The following is a 20,962-nucleotide window of genomic DNA, read 5'->3' on the forward strand; positions in this document are numbered from 1 at the left end:
TTCTGTCAGAAAAATGTATCTGTAAATAAATTATTTGAACTTACATCATTTTTGTAGTTTATTATGCTTTTCCATTACAACCGTTACCATTTCTGTTTTTATTCACTGCAATGTGGTCTTCATGTCATCAGTACATTCATTGTCTTGTGATTTCTGTGTTTCATTTAAAACTGTGGTTCTTGAAGAAATTCCAATTTTAGTCAAAATAATCTTCTATATCAATATTTGGATCTAGCAGATCTTCTCCATATGATGAAAGATTCATTTGGTTTAAAATCAAGTTTTCAAATGTTTCTTCTAAGTCCGTTTCACCAATTAAGACAGCTCCCATCATTCGTCCATTCTGCATGACGACTTTGACATATTCTTTCCCTTTGGTACATCGCAGCATTAATTCATGATCTGAACCCAAGCCCTGGGCATTGTATTTTCCCAGCAATACCACCTGTGTATTGGAATGAGAAAGGGATGCAAAAGTTAGTCACCTGAGTACCTGAAAAAGAAAGGTGGTGTGCACTTCCTTTGTGTCATGTTACAGCAGCCAGCAAGAGACTCTGCAACCCAATCCTGCAGCTGACAGTGTCACTGGGAGAACCTCAAAGCATGCATTGCATTAGCATGTGTTAATTCTACAAGTAACACTACCACACAGTCTATACTGATGTTAAAAACACCTCTTGAGTATACAAAGATGTAGCTTGTACTATATTAATCAGGCTTCAGATTTAGTAAGACCGAGTTAGAGGTTTCATACAAAATTATTTTTTTCCCAAACTGTGTGATTGTGTTTTTCCTCATTTTACATTAAGAAGAAAAGCCTGCCTCAGGTTGATGTAAAGAAAATGAAGTTAAGACAGTCTATGTGGGAAGGCAAATAGTTCATTCTTCATTATGCTAGCTCCTGATTCCCCTTACAAAGAAAAGGTAAACCATAAATAAAACTTAGATCAAAAGAAAATAAAGCCAGACAGATCTTTTTTTCTCTTAAATATGAAAGTTACATAAAACTTATAAAAATTAAAAGTTATACAGAAGTGATAAAAATAGTGGCAAAGTCTATAATTTATCAGATTCTTAAAAATTAAGACCAGTAGTAATACCATTTGAAGAAATGAGAAAAGTCACTTGGTTTGTAAATTGATTTTAAACCATGGAAATTTTAAATGAAAAAAAAAAAAATCAGATTATTTTATTTAGTTGTAAGAGCAATAAGCAAAAAAGGCATTAACCCCACTAACTTACCTTATAGTTAAAAAATTTTGTTACGTGGGCAAACAGTTCGAAGCTGAAGTCCATGTCAACGGACTCCCCAACGCTGGCTGCAGCCATGCACTTGGCAGCGTACCATCCCATCTGTCTGGCCTGGGTCCACAGCCGCATCTACAGGGAGGACGTGGGACGCAATATCATGGTCACCCCGGAACAAGCTTATCACTGTAGCCTCATTAATTCCCTCAAAGGAGTTGGGCATCTGACATTCCTGCAGAACGGCCCATTCCTTTTTTTTTTTTTTTAAATTATAAAGTCAGATATATACAGAGAGGAAGATCCGTCCGCTGATTAACTCCCCAAGTGGCCGCAATGGCCAGAGCTGTGCTGATCTGAAGCCAGGAGCCAGGAGCCTCCTCCATGTCTTCCATGCAGGTGCAGGGTCCCAAGGCTTTGGGCTGTCCTTGACTGCCTTCCTAGGACACAAACAGGGAGCTTATGGGAAGCAGGGCCACTGGGATTAGAACTGGTGCTCATATGGGAAACCAGCACATGTAAGGCAAGGATTTAGCTGCTAGGCGGGCGCTGGCTCATTCTTTTTATTATCATCTTTGCCACAGAGGCAGGCATCAGACTCTTACAGGCAAGAACAAAATTTTAATTAGCCAGGTCCCTCTCTGAAGTTGTCTTCAATATTAATTGAGATGCTAAATGATCACTAAACACCGTAGTGTCTTCTAGTAACCTTCATCTTCAGACACTGGGTGGTTAAAGCCTAATCCACTGGTTGAACAGACAGGTATGTCAGCGGGTGCCCAGCCCCAAGACTGCCTACTGAACTTCAGCAACTGGCTGTGGAAACTTACATTCGACAGCATGACAGTACTAACTGCCCCTTGGTTGTATTTTCATTGCATTCCTGCATAGCTTTGGGGTTCCGTGGTATAAAAGAACACTTCTTGGAATCAAAGATTCAAATATCTACTCTTCTACAAGCTTACCTTTTTTTGAGCCTGAGTTTCTTCCTTCACCTGCACATATATTAGACACTTCTTTTGCTACACCACTGGGAGAAGGAAGTGTGTCAGATGCAAAGAGCAATTTGTTTCCTTTCCCCCACCCCTTGCCATGGAACTCTGTTTCGGCAGGAGTGACAGCTCGCTTTTCTCCTTCCTCTCTGTCAAAGGCGGGATGCTAAAGGGCAAGGTGGACATTAGCACAGCAGAGGACCTCAGCGCAGCACCAGCATTAGCACAGCAGAGGACCTCAGCGCAGCACCAGCACTAGCACAGCAGAGGACCTCAGCACAGCACAGCACTAGCACAGCAGAGGACCGCAGCGCAGCACCATCATTAGCACAGCAGAGGACCTCAGCGCAGCATTAGCACAGCAGAGGACCTCAGCGCAGCATTAGCACAGCAGAGGACCTCAGCACAGCACCAGCACTAGCACAGCAGAGGACCTCAGCGCAGCACCAGCACTAGCACAGCAGAGGACCTCAGCGCAGCACCAGCACTAGCACAGCAGAGGACCTCAGCATAGCACCAGCACTAGCACAGCAGAGGACCGCAGCGCAGCACCAGCACTAGCACAGCAGAGGACCGCAGCGCAGCACCAGCATTAGCACAGCAGAGGACCTCAGCGCAGCACCAGCATTAGCACAGCAGAGGACCGCAGCGCAGCACCAGCACTAGCACAGCAGAGGACCGCAGCACAGCACCAGCATTAGCACAGCAGAGGACCTCAGCGCAGCATTAGCACAGCAGAGGACCTCAGCACAGCACCAGCATTAGCACAGCAGAGGACCTCAGTGCAGCACTAGCACAGCAGAGGACCTCAGCACAGCACCAGCACTAGCACAGCAGAGGACCTCAGCATAGCACCAGCATTAGCACAGCAGAGGACCTCAGCGCAGCATTAGCACAGCAGAGGACCTCAGCATAGCACCAGCATTAGCACAGCAGAGGACCTCAGTGCAGCACTAGCACAGCAGAGGACCTCAGCACAGCACCAGCACTAGCACAGCAGAGGACCTCAGCATAGCACCAGCATTAGCACAGCAGAGGACCTCAGTGCAGCACTAGCACAGCAGAGGACCTCAGCGCAGCACCAGCATTAGCACAGCAGAGGACCTCAGCGCAGCACCAGCATTAGCACAGCAGAGGACCTCAGCGCAGCACCAGCACTAGCACAGCAGAGGACCTCAGCATAGCACCAGCATTAGCACAGCAGAGGACCTCAGCACAGCACCAGCACTAGCACAGCAGAGGACCTCAGCACAGCACCAGCATTAGCACAGCAGAGGACCTCAGCGCAGCACCAGTGAGGGCATGGATGCAGCATGCGGCCTGCAGCAGCCCACTCCTGGGCCTCGCCAACTTCATGGAGTTCAGCCTCAAACCTCCTTAAATTTGTATAATAATAAAAAATAATTAGTGTCCCTATTGCTTGTATTGCTAGGAACATCTAAAGCAAGAGACATTTAATGATACTCATTAAATGTATAATTTATGTTAGCTAATTCAAAGCAAAACAAAACATGAACTCCAAATCTTGATTAAGACTCTGTGACAGCTGGGGCCAGTATAATGGCTCAACTGGCTAATTCTCTGCCTTGCAAATGCTGGCATCCTGGTTCATGTCCCAGCTGCTCCACTTCCCATCCAGCTCCCTGCTTGTGGCCTGGGAAAGTGGTCAAGGATGGTCCAAAAGGTTGCACCCATATGGAGAACCCAGCAGAAGCTCCTGGCTCCTTGCTTTCGATTGGCTCAGCTCTGACAGTTGTGGCCATTTTGGTGGTGAACCAGTGGGTGGAACATTTTTCTTTCTTCTCTCTCTGTATAGCTGTGTTTTCAGTAAACAAACAAACAAAAATCAAAAAACAAAACAAAGCCTGTGGCAGGAATGACAGGATGATACAGAGAAAACTAAAAACCAAGTTTGAGGCATGTTACTAACAGGATGAAAGCCCTTTATATACACAGAAAGAGAAAACTGCCTCTCAGGTACATTCAGCTGCGAAAAGCTGCTTGCTGCAGGAACTTTTATAATAATTACCACAGGGACAGAAAGGGGGCATCCAAGGACTGCTGACAGATTGCTTTATCTATGTGATTTTTTTTTTTTAAGACTTAATTTATTTTTACTGCAAAGTCAGATACTTAGAGAGGAGGAGAGACAGAGAGGAAGATCCTCAGGCCAGTGATTCACTCCCCAAGTGACTGCAACAGCTGGAGCAGAGCCAATCCGAAGCCAGGAGCCAGGAGCGCTTCTGGGTCTTCCATGTGGGTTGGCCTATCCTCGACTGCTTTCCCAGACCACAAGCAGGGAGCTGGATGGGAAGCGGGGCTACTGGGATTAGAACTGGCACCCATATGGGATCCTGGCGTGTTCAAGGCGAGGACTTTAGCTGCTAGGCCACCGCGTCGGGCCCTATCTATGTGATTGTTAACCTCAGTAGTTTTGTTTTTCAATCTAAGGCTGTCCAGGTGACGGAACAAGGACTTAGCCTCAGGCATTCTGGTTCCAAAGCCTTTGGAATTACGAGGCAGCAGTCGGTCCCCTCAGGTACTCTTGCCTGCAGTTCAAAGCACCTGTCTAGCCCCACAGTTTCCACCCTGCCTTCCACGTTCCTGGCCAACTGCCCACCCCCCAGGTGCGAGCCCTACCAAATTTGACAAGGCCCTGCAAAACTGCCTCATCTCTCCCACTTCCCCATCTTTTTTTTTTTTTTTTAAAGATTTATTTTATTTTTATTACAAAGTCAGACATACTGAGAGGAGGATAGACAGAGAGGAAGTGGAGCTGCCGGGACCAGAACCAGCGGCCGTATGGGATCAAGGCGAGGACTTTAGCCACCGGGCCACGCTGCCGAGCCCACTTCCCCATCTTGGAATATCCCCAAGACCTTCAGCTAGGAAAGGCCTGGGCCCCTGCCATGTGTTCCCCTCATAAACATGTTGCTGGGGGGGGGGGGGCTTTGCAACTTTGTTTCTCTTTAATATAAATTTGACTTGGCTGTGGATCCCTGCCCTGTTTCCCCATTTTGTCTCTGTTTTATGACTCTTTCCCAGCATCTAGCATGGTAGCCACTAGCCTATGTCACCATTTAACTTTAATTATAAGTAAAAAAACGTAAACGCCCAATTCCTTAGCCACATTATCCACCCTTTAAGCGCTCACATGGTACATGTGGCAGGGACTACATGGCAGGAAGGCAGAGAGCTGCCATGGGCCCCTAACTGCAGACATGTCTACTGGACAGCAGTGATGAGAATGAAAAGCAATAGCTCATAGTTCTTATAATTAAAAGAAATTCTGACCTACAGCTTACCAAAAAGGTAAAGAAAAAGCTTTTTTTTTTTTTGCTTGTTTTTTCTAAATCACCAAACACCTCTGAGATAGCTTCCTGCTTAGCCTAACAGATTTGGAAGATCAGAGAGTTAGATTTGTGGATAGCAAGCACCTCTGCCTTCAGCTGGGCTCCCTGCTACAGTCAAACGTGCAGCTCACCTGCTGCCAGACGGGGCTGGGCTGCCAGGCTGCGGTGCAGATGTCTCCTGCAGCATAGATGTCGGGAAGGGACGTGCGCATGTGGTCGTCCACCTGCAGGCCACCATCTTCTCCTAGAGCAAACTACACCACAGTCTCCTAAGCAAACTTGGCATTGGCTCACAGGACTTCCTTCACAAGCAAGAGAGCAAGTCAAATCTGACGTCAAAGTTAGCTGCACTTTAAAATCAAAGTCAGATTTCTAGGGACCAAATTCCTATTCAAATAAACTCATAAAATTCTTAAGAATTTCAACATCGGAAATACCCACTAACTATATGCTTACTTCACATATAATTACAAAAACATCCAGTTTTATGTAAACCTCAGATGCTACAAAGCAAAAATATAGAGTTGGAGTTCTCTAGTTTTGAGAATCCACAGAGGGTATTTTCTTTAAGCAACATTTAGATGAGTAAATTGAGCAGTATGTCTCTTTTACTGATGACACCTACGCTGGGGTGTTAACTGCCTTTGGATTTTTAAAAAAAGAATACTGTAAGACATGGACATAAACCAAACTGTTCTCACCCATCTTAAGTCACAGTTTTGTATTGAAGTAATCACTAATGCTGGAGAAATAGACACCTATGTAAAGAGCTAACACTTCAACAATATCCATGGTTGGACCAAAACTTCGACCTTACGTTGTTACCATGGAGGAATGGTTCTACATTCGGTGTCACTCCTGTCGCACTCACGATGAAGTCACAGCCATATATCTTGTCATTGGTCAGTTCCACATACACAGGCCACATCTCTGACAAAAACAAACATGGATACTTCATTCTCAAATGTAACTGTCAATCAATGTCCAGAATCCTAATTAAATATGACTAGTAATAAAGAAAAAGATGACTATTATTTCTTAAAAATTTTATGAAGTGCATCTGTCAACATTTTAATAACATCAACATCATCCTGTTTTAGGGATAATTAGGAAACCCTGGCATTTGCAAAGTTTTTCCTTCAAATTTGAGCACAGAAATTTTAACAAGTTTAATTAGTAATCATTTCTAAATTATTTCCTTAAAAATGTCTATCAAAACTTTGTACTCTACTTAGGTTTCTAGTTCTTAGGTTTTTTTATTTTCATTGTTTATCCGCATTATTCACATTCCAAGTCTTTTTTTTTTTTTATTGGAAAGCACATTTGCAGAAAGATCTTCCATCTGCTGGTTCACTCTCTCCAAGTGACTGCAACTGCCAGAGCTGAGCGGATCAGGAGCCAGGAACTTCTGGGTCTCCCATGCGGGTGCAGGGTCCCGGGGCTTTGGGTCATCCTCTGCTGCTTTTCCAGACAATGAGCAGGTAGCTGCAAGGGAAGTGGAGCAGCCAGGACACGAACTGGTGCCCATATGGAATGCTAGCGCTTGGAGGTTGATAATTAGCCAGTTGAGTCAATGTGCTGGCTTCACATTCCAAATCCTTTTTTAAAAGGAAAACATTTATTTATTTGAAAATTGAAGTTTTAGGGAGCAGTGCATTGGCTCAATTAGCCAATCCTCCCCGTCAAGCACCGGGATGTGATATGGACTCCCTGCTCGTGGCCTGGGAAAGCAATGGAGGATGGTCCAAAACCTTGGCACCCTGCACCGACGTGAGAGATCCAGAGGAAGCTTCTGGCTCCTGGCTCCTGAACAGCTCAGTTCTAGGCATTCTGGCCACTTGGGGAGTAAGCCAGTAAATGGAAGATCTTTCTTTCTGTCTTTCCTTCTCTCTGTAAATCTGCCTTTCCAATAAAAATATTTAAAGGAAAAAATTTTAAAAAAAGGTTATATATAGAGACAGACAGACATATACACATAAAGAGGTCTTCCATCTTCCGTTTGGTTTACCCCCCAAATGGCCGCAGCAGCCAGAGCTGGGGCAGGCTTGAGCCAAGGGCTTCATCTAGGTCTTCCATGTGGGCGGCAGGGGCCCTAACAGCTGATCCATCCTCCATAGCTTTGTGCAGGTCCTTCCAGCAGGGAGTGGACTGCAATGGCCCTGTGCTGGCCCAAAGCTGATTCCCTTCTCTGGGAATGCAATCCAGGTCTCCCATGTGGGTGGCAAACACCCAGTCATTTGAGCCATCACTACTGCCTGCCAGGGTCCACTTCAGTACAAAGCCGGAGTTAGGAAATACAGCCAGGAATAACACTGATACTTTCATATGGGATTTATGGGCAATGGGTGCTGGGCTAAAACCTCACTCCTAATGTTTTTATAATATAATATAGTAAGAGTAAATTGTCTTCCTTTTAAATAAGTAGTTTCATTACTTGCCTTTGTCAACTGTAGCTGACTTACTATCGTGGTCTCCAGGAAAAGTCAAAGACTTTTTCTTCAGAGTCCTAAATTCTTCCTGAAGGTAGATTTTCTTTGCTTCACACACAGTTTCAATGTGAATCTTACGACAAAACTAAAATTTTAAAAATAAACATACTAGTCATCATAATACCTCCAGGAAGAATGACCTGGTAAGTTAGTGCTGCTGAAGGAAACACAGTTATGGAAACAGAAAAAAATAACTTGTTTAATGTAACTGATAACACATTATGCCCAAAAATAAACACTGCCATTTCTGTGCAAAAGAGACAGCAGAAATTCACTCAGTTCGCCACAACCCTAGTGGTTGCACTGGCAGGGAGCCTGGGGAATAGGCTTGTTAACCTAAATTTATGATCTATGTATATTTTTCAGCAATCAGACTGGTTAGAGACTACAAAACCTCTTCGAGGCAGAACTATCCTTTTTAAAAAGATTTTTTAAGTTTTTACTTGAAAGGCAGTTACACAGAGATGGAGAGACAGAGAGGTCCTCTGTCTGTTGGTTTACTCCCCAAATGGCCACAGTGGCTGGGGTTGAACACATCTGGAGCCAGGAGCTTTTTCCGGGTCTCCCATGTGGGCATGGGTTCTGGGTCCCAAGGACTTGAGCCATCCTCCACTGCCTTCCAAGGCTTTAAATAGGGAGCTGGATGGGAAGTAGAGCACCTGAACTTGAACCACTGCCCATCTGGGATGCTGGCACTGAGGCAGAAGCTTACTCTATCATGCCATGGTGCCAGCCTCCAGGTCTATCTTGATTTATTGGTATATCTCATAAATTTAGTGAAATGGTAGGTTTGAGCAGACAACAAATGCTAACTGTTAAAGTTCTCAGGGTAAAAAATACAACCGATTTTAGGATCTAAGGGTACAGAAAGAAATTACTTTGTCTAGTTTCCATCAGAAAAAAAGGTAGATACACTATGATAGCAGCCTACTCAAGGCTGAAGACCAAATCTTGATAGAAATCATGCACAGTAGTGAAGACCACATGAATGCTTCTTGTGATACTGAAATGTCACAGCCTTTAACAAGCATTACAGAGAAACAAATCCAATAAATACAAGGAGTATAAGCAAGTCGTCTTCCTACCCAGTTAGGACAGTGTGCATTTTGAATCCATCTAATAATCTTTACAATGTTATAACTGTACTTACTGCACGCATCTGCAGAGATCTTAAGAAAACATTAACCTAAACAAGACTTCTGTATACACCTAGTCTGATACGGAGATGCTATCCCTGGCAAGTGAGATACAAGCAAGCAAAGAGCTGCTCTGAGATGGATTTGACACTCACCTATTTTGGGTGGAGAGCTAAGTGCTGAAATTCTTTCCTAGCATTCTGGATTTTGAGCAACGTGATTTAGCAATTTCTTGACAATATGTCTGTGTTAGTAATTAATCCTTAACCAGTGGCTTTAAGAATTTACAATTGTGTTTTTAGACAGCTTTAATCTGTATTTGAAAACATACCTCTTTTGTTCCTTTAAGAGTCAAGCCTTCATGCCAGTCTGGTCCCAAGGCACTGCCTACCTTATCGGCAATAGCTTTGCCTCCTGCTTCCTGTTTCCTCCCTAAAGAGATCAAGCAAAGGATGTAAAAACAGCCAAGAGTCATGCTTGTATTCTGTCAGGCAGTGTGATGGTTCTCACGTGTATGCACACGTACCCAGTCAGCATGAGTAAGTTATCTACTTGTAGGTTATACTTTGTTCACTATTTTAATATTTTTTGATGTATAACTACAAAATGGAGAGTGAAGTGTATCCGACTTATTATTTTGATGCTATATAGCATTGATTAACATGAAGGCGAAGGAAATAACTTCAATTTTCAAGATTTTGTCAATTTTCAGTATCTCCAAAATTTGAGAGAATTCCCTAATTTTACAAGTAAAAAAAATTTTTTTAAAGCTATTAGAGAAATGTGAGGTTTGTATTCATTTGTAAACTCACATTTTTGCAAAATTGTCTGAGATGTTCCCCAGTTATAAAATCTGCACACGTGCAGATGGGCTAGTTGAATTTATTCCAAATTCTGTTTTTCTAAAGAATTATTTATTTACTTAAGTCAGAGTTACATAGACAGAGGAAGATAGACAGACAGACAGACACACACACACCCCTCTTCCATCCTCTGTTTCACCCCCGCCACATGGCTGTAATGGCTAGGGCTGGGCCAGAAAGCATTTCTTCCAGCTCTCCCACATCGGTTGCAGGGACTGAGCACCCGGGCCATTCTCTGCTGCTTTCCCATGTGCACTTGCAGGCAGCCATGCAGGAAGGGGAAGAGCTGGGACTCAAAGAGCAACCATAAGAGATGCCAGTGCCACAGAGAGCAGCTTGGCTTGCAGACAGCCGGCTACTCCACAATGCTAGCCTAACCTTCTTTTTTTAATTACATATGCGTATATTCTAGAAAATCTGAAAGCTTCATATAAGGATATACAAGGAAATATGATTCATATTCTTATCTCCCAAGTATATGAAACAGTTTGTAGAAAATACACATTGTGAAAAAAAAACCTACCTACATCTCAGAACAGTTTTTGCACTAAAATAAATCTTTTAAATTTCATTTTCCATGAACCAACTAAAGCACCTTCTTGATCTAGAGCCCTTTTATTTCATCTGTGAAATCAATGAGCTAGTGGTGGACTTACCTTCGGTTGTGTATTTGGTTCTTTTATGTGCGATTTTGGCCTCCGGTGTTTGAGAAACAAGCTTAGAAGTCAAGAATTCAGCTGCTCCTGCATCGAAGAATGTATTCCCAATGGCTTTATCTTTAATGGCCCAAATCACTTCACAGCCTTCAATCTCATATCTAAGAGTAATATTAAAGCTATTTAATTTCAAAAGTCTAAGCAAATCTTCATATCAACAAATAATCATCATCTCCCAAGGCAGAGTAAAAAACATATTTTTAAGGCAGTTTGGGGAAGACTGACTTAACATCCTTCTGTATTCAAAGCGCCACATTATAGAGGGGGATAATAAAGGAAAAGAATCAGATTTAAAAAGTAAAAAATATTCATTCAGTAACAAAGAAATCATTGCCTGCATTTAATTCCTGTTATCTTGGAAATTCCCAAGTCATTTAACTAGAGAAAGATGCAGTTCCCAGGAAGGTGAAGGATCGTGGAGAAGGATGGAGCAACCATGGTACCTGCAGCCCAGCCTCCAGGCTAACCAGAGCGCTCAGGTATCTGATATTTTACTTCTGGGTTGGGACACTCAAGAATGTGGTTTTCCTATAAAACTCATTGTCCTTTAAAGCCAATGTATCACACACTTTATCATCCATTCTGAGACATTATCTACTAATAGTCATTGACATGGAATCAAGCCAGATGTCCAGCAACCACTGACTGGATACAGAAAATATATACACTATGGAATGCTAATCAGCCACAACAAGGAATGAAACTTTGTCTTTTGCAACAAAATCAACACAAATGGGAGCCATTATCCTTAGTGAAATAAGCCAGTCCCCAAAAGACAGATACATTTTCCATGATCAATAGTACCCAAAATACAGAGTACAACACAGTGTAAACTCTATGAGCAACAATGACATTTTGAAAGTTAACTGTTACTTATAGTTTTAGTCTTGGGGAACATTGTTTTATTTTTTTCCTACTTTGTGATTTGTTTAATTTTTTTCCTAATGGAAGGTTAAGTCTGTGACTGTTAGAACAGAAAGAATGTCATTGTAAAAATTAAAGCAACAAAAAATGAGCAAGGAGAGGAAAGGTGGGAACATGGGCGAGGGAGAGTAGTGTGGTACCATTCTGCTCCTGAATCTGTATCAGGAAGTACAAGAAGTTTGCTCACTTTATTAAAAATAACAATTTTCAAATATCAAAGGTATTTCCAAGGTCTTTCCCTCAATAATCACATGAGTCAGAGTAATTCTTAAAAAGAATTAAAAAAGCATACTTACACTAGCTCAAGTGCAATACCGCCATTCCCTATGATCATTATTCTTTTTGCTTTAGTAAGCTGTTTCTGAAATTCCTACATTAAAATGAAAATGAGACAGCGTTTTAAAATAGCAGGCATTCAAAATATTCTAAAAATGTATTTTATTGCATTTGCAAGCGAGAGTAAGTCTCACTAGCCCTTGAAGCCAGGATGTACCCTTCCAATTAACATCATAAACGTTTCAAGAAGTGTGGAGTAGCACTCCTGTGATTTTCCTTGCCTTTTATTGTACTAGATGTTGAGCAGTAAGAATTTCTGTTTCTAGGTTATCACATTTCCAACAATCTGCCCAAATCAAGTGTTACTCCTTTTCTTCTAGTCATCCATTGCTACATTTCCTTAGAGTCACTCAACAATTTGCTTTCTCAGGACTGAGAAGCCAGCCGCAGCGTGGCCAGGGGCACAGAGCCTGGGTTACCCAGCTGCAGCAAGGCCCGACCAGGGGCTCCCAGTCAGGCTGCCGACTTTATCTGTGCACCAGGTTCTTCCACTATAAATGGAAAAAATGAATGACTACATCTCCTAATGTTTCTGCAAGGACTGGGTGAGAAAACAGCTCTAAGTTGTTAGGAGTAACAGACACATAACAATGTCTAAAGTTTACTGAAGAAGGTTACATTTTGCCATTATAACATCACTATATTACAATGCATCACTCCCTGAGCAGTGATGGTGAGCTTGGAGAAGGTACTGTGCATTTTCTTGTACTTCTGAAAGCCCAGAGTAATTCTTTTGCTTCAAGAAAACAGCGAACAGATAAATTTCTCCTATTATTAAGTAACCATTTCTACTAAATTGGCCCCCAAATTTATACTATGTAGTACATAACCACTGAAATTGACTTCAGTAACAGGAGCCTGAAATGTTCATGAGAAAGTTAAATTTCTTAGCCTACTCTAAATTCCTAATTATTTAACTGAAAGAATAGGCTGAAAGACAACATAATTCCCAAGAATATAAAATGTTTCACCTCAGGGGACAAGGCAACCACTGTGAGCTCGAGGCAAGGAGAATTAATACAGAAACCCCAGGAAGAGGGGCAGCAAGGGTTAATAAATGCTCAAAAAATTACCAAAAGCATGTATATGTTCCACAGAGAGAAATATTGCTTTATTAGGGTATTCACCAAGCTCTGGGCAGAACAGTAAGCCAAGTTATTCAGTTTCATGATTCTACCATGGTTTCATATTGTCATGACCTTTTGATTTTCAATTTTGCTGTTAAGCAGTAAGCTCTGTAAATTTTGTATTTGCTTTACTTCTGTGGAAAAAGACTGTTACGTTATTTAGGTGGCAGGTCACACATGTGCAGTGTCATAATGAGCATGTGTTCAATGTTGACTGTCACAGTCAGCACAGCCCTTTTCTATGTCTGAGATATCTCACCAGAAGCACACGGAACATCACCTGGAAGTAAAAGTCAAACCAACTGAAAACGAACTGGAATTGCAAGCAATGCAACATTATGATCACCATCCAGTTGAAGCATCACGAAGCTGCTCTTTGAGTTAGGGATTCCCACACAGGCAAGTGGAAGGGAGGAAACTTCGTTTTGTGTTCACGCTACGATCCGACCATAACACTCACCCAAGCACTGTCTGTGTCGCGAATTCCTAAAACGTAAGGATTTCCTTCACAGATCAGCTTTGGCTTTGCTCCAGCACACAGACAGAGTTTTCCATACACATGCTGCCGGCCGTCTTCTGTCAAAACGCACTGTAAAAACATGCCACAATGAAAACAAGGGAGACTTGTACATATGGATTCAAGTTTACTTCAAGTCAAATATTTGGTCAAGATATAAGCAAAAAAGTACTACACTAAGGTTATCTCTGGGTGGACCCACCCAACACTTTGTTACAGTATCTACAAACCTAACTAAGCACAAGAACACAATCTCCCGGCTTGACAAGGGAGCCTGGGTGGCCTGCGCCATGTAACTCCCTGGGCCAGGCTGCTGTACCTGCTGGCGTGTGAGAGCTGGAGCTGGGCCATGTCGGGTAGGGAGGGACCCTAACAGCTTTCGGCATCAGCAAGCAGCCTGTGCCTTCATCTCATGTTGGCCTCAGACACATCAGGATCTCTGATCTCAGGGACCAGAACCTTTGAGTGTGTGGTCTGGCCTTGGGGCATGTGAGGTACGATTAGACCACCTCCTTGGCTGAGTTTTCACTGAAGATGTGGGGCAGGGGACACGTCCACTGGTACTGAATGGAAATTCTCCAGCTCATGAGAGGGATCTATTTTTTTCTTTTTTTTTAGGATTTGTTTATTTTTGTTGGAAAGGCAGATTTATAGAGAGAGGAGAGACAGAGAGATCTTCTGTCTACTGGTTGATTTTCCAAATGGCAGCAATGGCCAGAGCTGAGCCAACCTGAAACCAGGAGCCATGAGATTCCAGGTCTCTCACACAGGTGCAGGCTCCTAAGGTTTGGACCATCCTCTACTGTTTTCCCAAGCCACAAACAAGGAGTTGGATGGGAAGTAGAGTAGCTGGGACACAAACCTGCATCCATACGGGATCCAGGCGCACGCAAAGGTGAGGATTTAACCACTGAGCCACCGTGCCAGGCTAGAGAGGAATCTGTTAGATAAGAGTCCAAGCCTGGGACAGTCCTACACCACCAATCAGCTGGAATTAACTGCAGAAAGTGTAACGGATCTGCACCCTTCAGCAACCCTTAGATTAAGAGCTGGAAATTTCTGGGGGAATGCATGGCACAGCTAGGTGGCTAGCTAAGGGTCACATGCAAACCAAATAATTGCATTAGATTAATAAAACTGCATATTTCTCTTTTTTTTATTAATGGAATTCACTGTCACTAAACTTTACACGTTAGCGCTTAAATGATGTTAATGGTAGAGGTGAGATAAACAGAAGACATGTATAATTTGGTCAAGATTTAACAATGAAAAATGTCATTAAGAAAAAAATCATCTTACGTGTTCTTTACTCTTAAGCTGCTTTACTCCAGATTCTATAACCTTAATGTTGGGAAAGCGACTCTCTAACATGGTACTTGCTTGTTCTTCAACATCAAACTCTTCTAATATTTTGGAAACCTGCATTAGATCAAAGTGGTAAAAATATATTTAGACATTACTTTCTTTCAAGAATCTTAAATAAATAAGTTCTCATTTAATGTTATATACTACCATGAAATATTCATATAAGAAAGTTAGCTAACAGAATGATACTCAGTGGAAAAGGAAATGCACTTGGCATTTTAGCAGCTGAATTTGATTATTAATTGTGCCATGCCTAGACAAGCGTAGTAAGTTAGAGTCTTAGTTTCCTGGTCTGTGAAGAGTGGTTGACCTGTAAAAGGAGGGCAAATGCTGCTTACTTCTGCATCTTTGATGGAATCAGCTTATGCAGTCCCGTATCCTGCTGGCTCCCTCTCTGCTTCTAGCTAACCGCACTGTGACACAGTCCTTAGACTCTAGAACCTTCAGCGTCTTCCTGAACTCACTTTCCAAACTGGCAAAAATTACACTGCAGATCACTTCATTTTTTAAGCAAACCCTTTACTTCTTTGCTGGCTTCTCCTCAACCATTATTTAGCTCTCAAACCCCTGACCATGGGTGACCCCACTTGATTTATCTACTCTCTCTCACAGTTTGCTGTGGAAGGGCCACTGAACCCTGCAGATTGCTGCTCCTTAAACACTGCATGAAAATCCTACCACACTAGAGCAAAGTCCCTGAACATTTTACACATTATTGAGGACCCCAGAGAACTTTTGTTTACATAAATCATGCCTAGCAATATACATTAGAAAATACAATTGAGAAAAATTTCTTAGTTCACTTAAAAGAAATAAAAAGTCTAATACTTGTTTAATACACATGATTTTCAATGAAAATAATAATACTATCCAAAAAAATGTTAAGAATGATAATGGTTTATATCTTTGCCAATCTCTTTATATGGCTTAACAGAAGGTATCTTCTATGTTTCTTTTTTGTTTAACTGCTTCTGTCAGACTACTATAACATATCACTCTGGTTGAAGAACAGGAAGATAATTTAGCCTCACACAGACATGTAGCTTTTTCAGATGATTTTATATATTTCTTTGATGTTATACTAAAATCAGGCAAGTGATGGTTTCTAATCTATAGATTAGCTACAATGTAAAATATGGAAGTATAATTAAAGAGTTTTTATACCATTCCTCTAAAATCCATTGGTACCTCCATCACTTTGAATAGCTTTTCTAACATTATGTATTGGACAACACTGGTTGAGTTACATCACACAATCAGAAAAAGTGTTAACACCATAAAAATCGTTTAATCATAAACAAGAAAACAGGTGAGGAAGAAATTAATTATAAAACCAGTCTTCACTTATCAATAGTTACTTTGAATGTAAATGGATTAAATTCATCCAACAAAATACTTAAGAGGGGGAGGATGGATTAAGTGAATATTTGCCAACAGAGATGATATGACAGGTGACACAACAAGTCTTAATAAATTTAGGAAGAATGACATCATATCAACTGTCTTTTCCAGTTACAATGGTACAAAACTAAAAACCAACACCAGAAATAATTCCAGAAAATTCACTAACATGGAGAAAAATAAGACATGATCCTAAAGGACCAACTGAAAAGAAAATTAATTCAAACAAAAATGGAAATACAACATACCAAAACTTAGGGGATGCCATTAAGGCAGCTCCAAGAGGGAATGAATTCCACAGATCCATTGTTCACCATACTCACTACAGTTAAGTGACAATGCATTGTACATTTGGAACTTAGAGATTTTAAGTGTTTTCACCACCCAAAAATGATAAATATATGAGGAATCATGGTAAGCAGCTTGATTTAGCCACAAGATGTATGTAATATAGGCACTCATCAAAATACACAGAATTGTTACTTGCCAAGAAGAAAAAACAGACTGCTACTCCATTAAACTGCCAGGCAAGCTTTTCCACTTTTTTTTTTTCAAATTAATACGAAGAAATTTGACAAAAGTTCTTACCTGCTTGAAATTTGTAACTGCTTTAATAACAGGAGAGGCTGTTACCAGGAGAATATCTTCTGATGGAAAGTGCAGAGCCAACTTATTTTTAAAAGGAAAGAGAAAAAAACTACAGTAAATAACTTCATAGGTTAGTATAATAAATAGTATTAAGGGGCAAGGATAACGCAATTTGAATAAAGTCAATTTTGGAAATTTAAAAACCCACAATCCCTCCTCTAAAGTCTCCATTACCCTGGGACTTTTTCACATGTACGGATCACTGGTGAGTAATGTTAAATTCTGATACTGATCAAATGAACATCATGTTTGTAATACACAGTTTACAAAGATCTGCTGAGCAAAGAGTGATTTTCACAAAGGATCTTTTTTCATAGGTGCGCCAAACTTCTATTTATTTTAAAACAATATTTTCATTTTCTTTCAACAGGATAAAATCTTTACACACACTTAGAGAGTTGACCTGCTCCGGTTTCAATCACTTTCCTCAGGTTGCAACCTCCCTCATTCTCTCTCTGACATTACGGAAAGCCCTTTCTCATTTCAGGGTTGGTTCTGTAACCCCACTGGGTGCAGCCTGGCTTTTTCCCTGCTCTGTCTTCAACAGCAGCCATGTCATCCACGCATCCTTAAAACCTACGGGATCTTTCAAAGTTAATTTTGACATTTAATCTATCTTTTTTAAAATCTAAACTTTCTTCAGTATTTGTTAAATCATTCTTTGTACTTTCCCCCTACATATCTCATAATTCATATCTCCCCTTTTGGTTTCCACTGCTAGATCAGGCCCCTACAACTCAACATTAAAGCAAAATTCACTTTCATGATCAACTTTCCAGTCTCCCCTGCTAACTGTCTCTGCCTTAAGCACCCCGCAGGGAAGTCACACCTCTCAACTTGGCCACCTTAAACCACTGCTCCCACTCATCACTTTACACATTTTTAGTCATGATGCACTAGAGCCTGTGTTGGCGCTGGTGACTATGATGCTACTGCCCTTTCCTGTGATGCTTTCTGCATTAATAAACCTTTTCCTTCATAGTGGGGGAAAAAGGACACCTCCTCTGAGAAAAGGTTATCTGCCTCAGTTCTATCCCTCAAACACTCCCCCAGCACCCCTACACAGTTAACATGCATGAAATGATTTATTATGGTTCCTTCCCACGGGACGGAAAGACAGCAGTGAGCAGAGGCCATTGGAATCTCGACAATCTGTGCAGGGACCCAAGGTGTTGACTTCGTGAACGCAGGGCACAAACCACGGGCAATTATGTCAGACGTGACCGTCTGCAGGACTCGTGAACCGCAGGCACTGCCTGTGTTTGCATCAGCGAAATAATTTTGAGTTTTCTATGTGGAGATGTGAGAGAGAGAGAGAGAGCGAGCGAGGAAGGTACAGCATATAATCCGGCTATTCATTAGAGAAAAGTATTCCCTAATTATACTTGATCTCTTTCACTCGCTTTTTTTTTTAACCAGATAGGAAATTCCTCCTTCCTTCGCAAAATATAGGAAATACACGATGCTTTCTTAGTGAACGGTAAGGATCAGACACCTGTCTGAAAATGGGATAATATTAAGAAACGGTGTCCCTCGCGTGCTCCGCAGAGGGATCACCCCAGTCCTCCCGGCGTCTGACTCGGGATCCCCCAGGCTCCCGCCGTACCTGCTCCGCGCAGGTGACGCCCGCAATGCCGCCCCCAACCACCACGAACGGCCCCGCCGAGGCGGGAGGGCGAGCGGCCTCCATGCTCCCACACCCGGGCAGGGAACCCCAAGAATTCCTTCGCCTGGGAGCGGACCCGCACCGGCGCGCACTTCCGAGGCTGACACTTCCGGCTACGCAGCCGGCGACTCCGCCCTACGGGTGCCCAGCAGCTCACACTTAGTCTGTCGGTCGCGTTTCGGGAGGACGTAAGCGTTTTCTGGTGTCCAAGGTCCTGTTGAGAATTCCTTACGAGTGAATATGGCGTTTGTCTTTGATAAACACAAACGAAGAAGTTGGGTCTCCGAAAGAGGTTTGACAAATCGCTTGTCTGTGGAGAGACCGGTGTTCCCTCAGGTGTTCTAGAATTGGAGCTTGAACGCTTAGTGGTGAAGGAGGCTTCCAGAACATCCCGCTGCCTCACTCCTAGCATTCCTTAACTATCAGGTTGCCACTCTCCGCCGACCAATATTTCTTATGTGTGGAAGCACGTTCTTTATTCTGACTAAAGCCAGACAGTGTTACTGAAGTGTCCCCCAAGAGGTTATCTTTTTCCATCCGCAATTTGAAGCTCTGCTAGAACTTCCGATGAAACAAACGCACTTTCTCTCAGGTTTCAAATAAATCACACCACTTGAGGGAAGAATGTGATATCCCCAATATTAATTCAACCGTCAACACCTTTTTGGGCATGTGGTGGCGTTTGTTTTGGGAAGTTTCAAGAAATTGGTTTGTTTTGGGACGTGCGTGGATGTCCCTTTCAGCCCTACCATACTCTGCAGTTACTCACTGTATCATCTCAGTATGTGTTGTCACCGCTGCTGTCTTGTTGAAATGTTTTTGTTGGTGGTTAGGCTCCTTTTGTAAGGTTCAGGAACTATTTCCAAAGCCTTCTAAAATTGCAGTTACCGATGCCCGCTCCATTTCCTAAGCCGGGAGAATACCCATGCGTAACCTACAGATCTAGTTACGGGTGTTCACTTACACAAATAATAGCCGTTGCGCGTTGATTTGCTACGTGAAATGGCAAGGAGCTCCGGAAGCGCTAATTTTTGTTACCGGTTTAGACAGTTAAAGCATTTCTAAGAGAAGTCCATTTAGATCTCATTTTGCTCCTCCAGCTTTTCACACGAGATCATGTGTGTCCTCCAGACACTGTTCTTGACATACGCACTTTTCTTTCTTCTCTAAGCATTTGCCCGTGTTTGCTTTTAACTACCCACTAATCCACTGCCCGTACCTTCCACCGCGTCCAAAGTGCCCCAACCTCAGGGCTGCTTGCATGTGTGTTAGTAGTAGGTGCTCAACGAAGAGTGCTGAATGGACTAGGAAGTGGATGGAGTGTGAAACTCTGTGTTATGACAACCGTTTTCCTTTATGGAGTTCGGAAAGGTTGATGTTTAAACTCCTGGAGGAAATGGGGGGAAAACATGGGTAGGTGGGAGGAGGCCCACAAGGTAGGAGCTCCTTTCTCAGAGCAAAGCCATTGTGAGCCAAGATGCTCCTTTTCTGTTCCGCTAAACACTGACATTTGTCATGGAGTCAAACATCCAACTGCCTCCCACGCTGGCCTGAATATCCGTTTTTTGTTTTGTTTTAGAAATTTCTAGGAATTAAAAAAAAAAAAAAAAACCTTCAGGGAGAAGAACCCAGGGCCATCAGTGCGTCCCATGTTAGTGTCGATTGAGTTGATCAGAAAAGGGCTCGTGGTGTAGGGCCTGTTAAAGCTGACATACAGGCAGCTGAAACCAGGGCCCTGCGAGTGCAGAAGTAGGAGTGGGTTATGACCAGGGCGAAACTGCAGAGAGAATGGGCTGTTGGGGTGAAAGCACTCTTTAAGCCAAGAGCAGCAGAACAGACACGAGGGCAGATCTCTGGTGTGAAAGCTTAGGCGTGAAGGCCTCCCAATTTGGTAACTTTCCAAGGTGTCAGAGAATGACCCATGTGCTGCTAAATATTACAGTTGATGTTTCAAGGTTGAAAAGAATAGTGTGGGGTGCATCTGGATCTGGACCAATCCTCCAAACCTCAATAGCATTCATATCTCAAGAATCGAAAGCTTTGTGGCAGAAATGAGTGTGGGAAATACAGGGGCTGGAAAAAAAAATAAACAAAAATGACAAATAACTGCAAAAACTGAAAGAGATAAAACAATCTTTGCTCTCCCCTTCCTTAATTTTCCTAAATCTGGTTTCTCTCTCCCTG

General features: G+C 42.4%; 2 protein-coding genes across 3 annotated transcripts in view; one reads left to right on the forward strand and one right to left on the reverse strand.

Annotated features, from left to right (window-relative positions):
- Window positions 1-45: 45 nt before the first annotated feature.
- Window positions 46-18,904, reverse strand: PYROXD1 (pyridine nucleotide-disulphide oxidoreductase domain 1). The gene is made up of 12 exons (XM_004592610.4): window positions 18,719-18,904; window positions 17,053-17,133; window positions 14,998-15,117; window positions 13,642-13,770; window positions 12,015-12,088; window positions 10,735-10,895; window positions 9,547-9,647; window positions 8,029-8,164; window positions 6,408-6,520; window positions 5,722-5,844; window positions 1,243-1,380; window positions 46-445 (listed from the first exon to the last, which is right to left on the reverse strand). The coding sequence occupies exons 1-12, from the start codon at window positions 18,800-18,802 to the stop codon at window positions 197-199; spliced, it is 1,509 nt and encodes a 502-aa protein (XP_004592667.2). The 5' UTR covers window positions 18,803-18,904; the 3' UTR covers window positions 46-196.
- SLCO1A2 (solute carrier organic anion transporter family member 1A2) overlaps window positions 18,900-20,962 on the forward strand; it is a 105,248-nt gene continuing 103,185 nt past the window's right edge. The window contains exon 1 of one of the 2 annotated variants that reach the window (XM_058655761.1): window positions 18,900-18,989. The gene's annotated coding sequence lies outside the window, so the exon portion shown is untranslated. Of the gene's footprint in view, window positions 19,071-20,962 lie in introns of both variants that reach the window. The other variant, XM_058655759.1, reaches the window with a different exon arrangement.

Source organism: Ochotona princeps, chromosome 27 (assembly GCF_030435755.1).
Source record: "Ochotona princeps isolate mOchPri1 chromosome 27, mOchPri1.hap1, whole genome shotgun sequence".
Classification (NCBI taxonomy): domain Eukaryota; kingdom Metazoa; phylum Chordata; class Mammalia; order Lagomorpha; family Ochotonidae; genus Ochotona; species Ochotona princeps.

What these genes read in the sequence shown, in the direction of transcription:
- PYROXD1 (XM_004592610.4), bottom strand. Translation starts at nt 18,802, where the DNA reads ATGGAGGCCGCTCGCCCTCCCGCCTCGGCGGGGCCGTTCGTGGTGGTT. An exon ending in GGTATTGCACTTGAGCTAGT is followed by an intron (nt 10,896 to 12,014) that starts GTAAGTATGCTT and finishes TATTACTCTTAG; the next exon opens with ATATGAGATTGAAGGCTGTG. An exon ending in AACCAAATACACAACCGAAG is followed by an intron (nt 9,648 to 10,734) that starts GTAAGTCCACCA and finishes TGATCTCTTTAG; the next exon opens with GGAGGAAACAGGAAGCAGGA.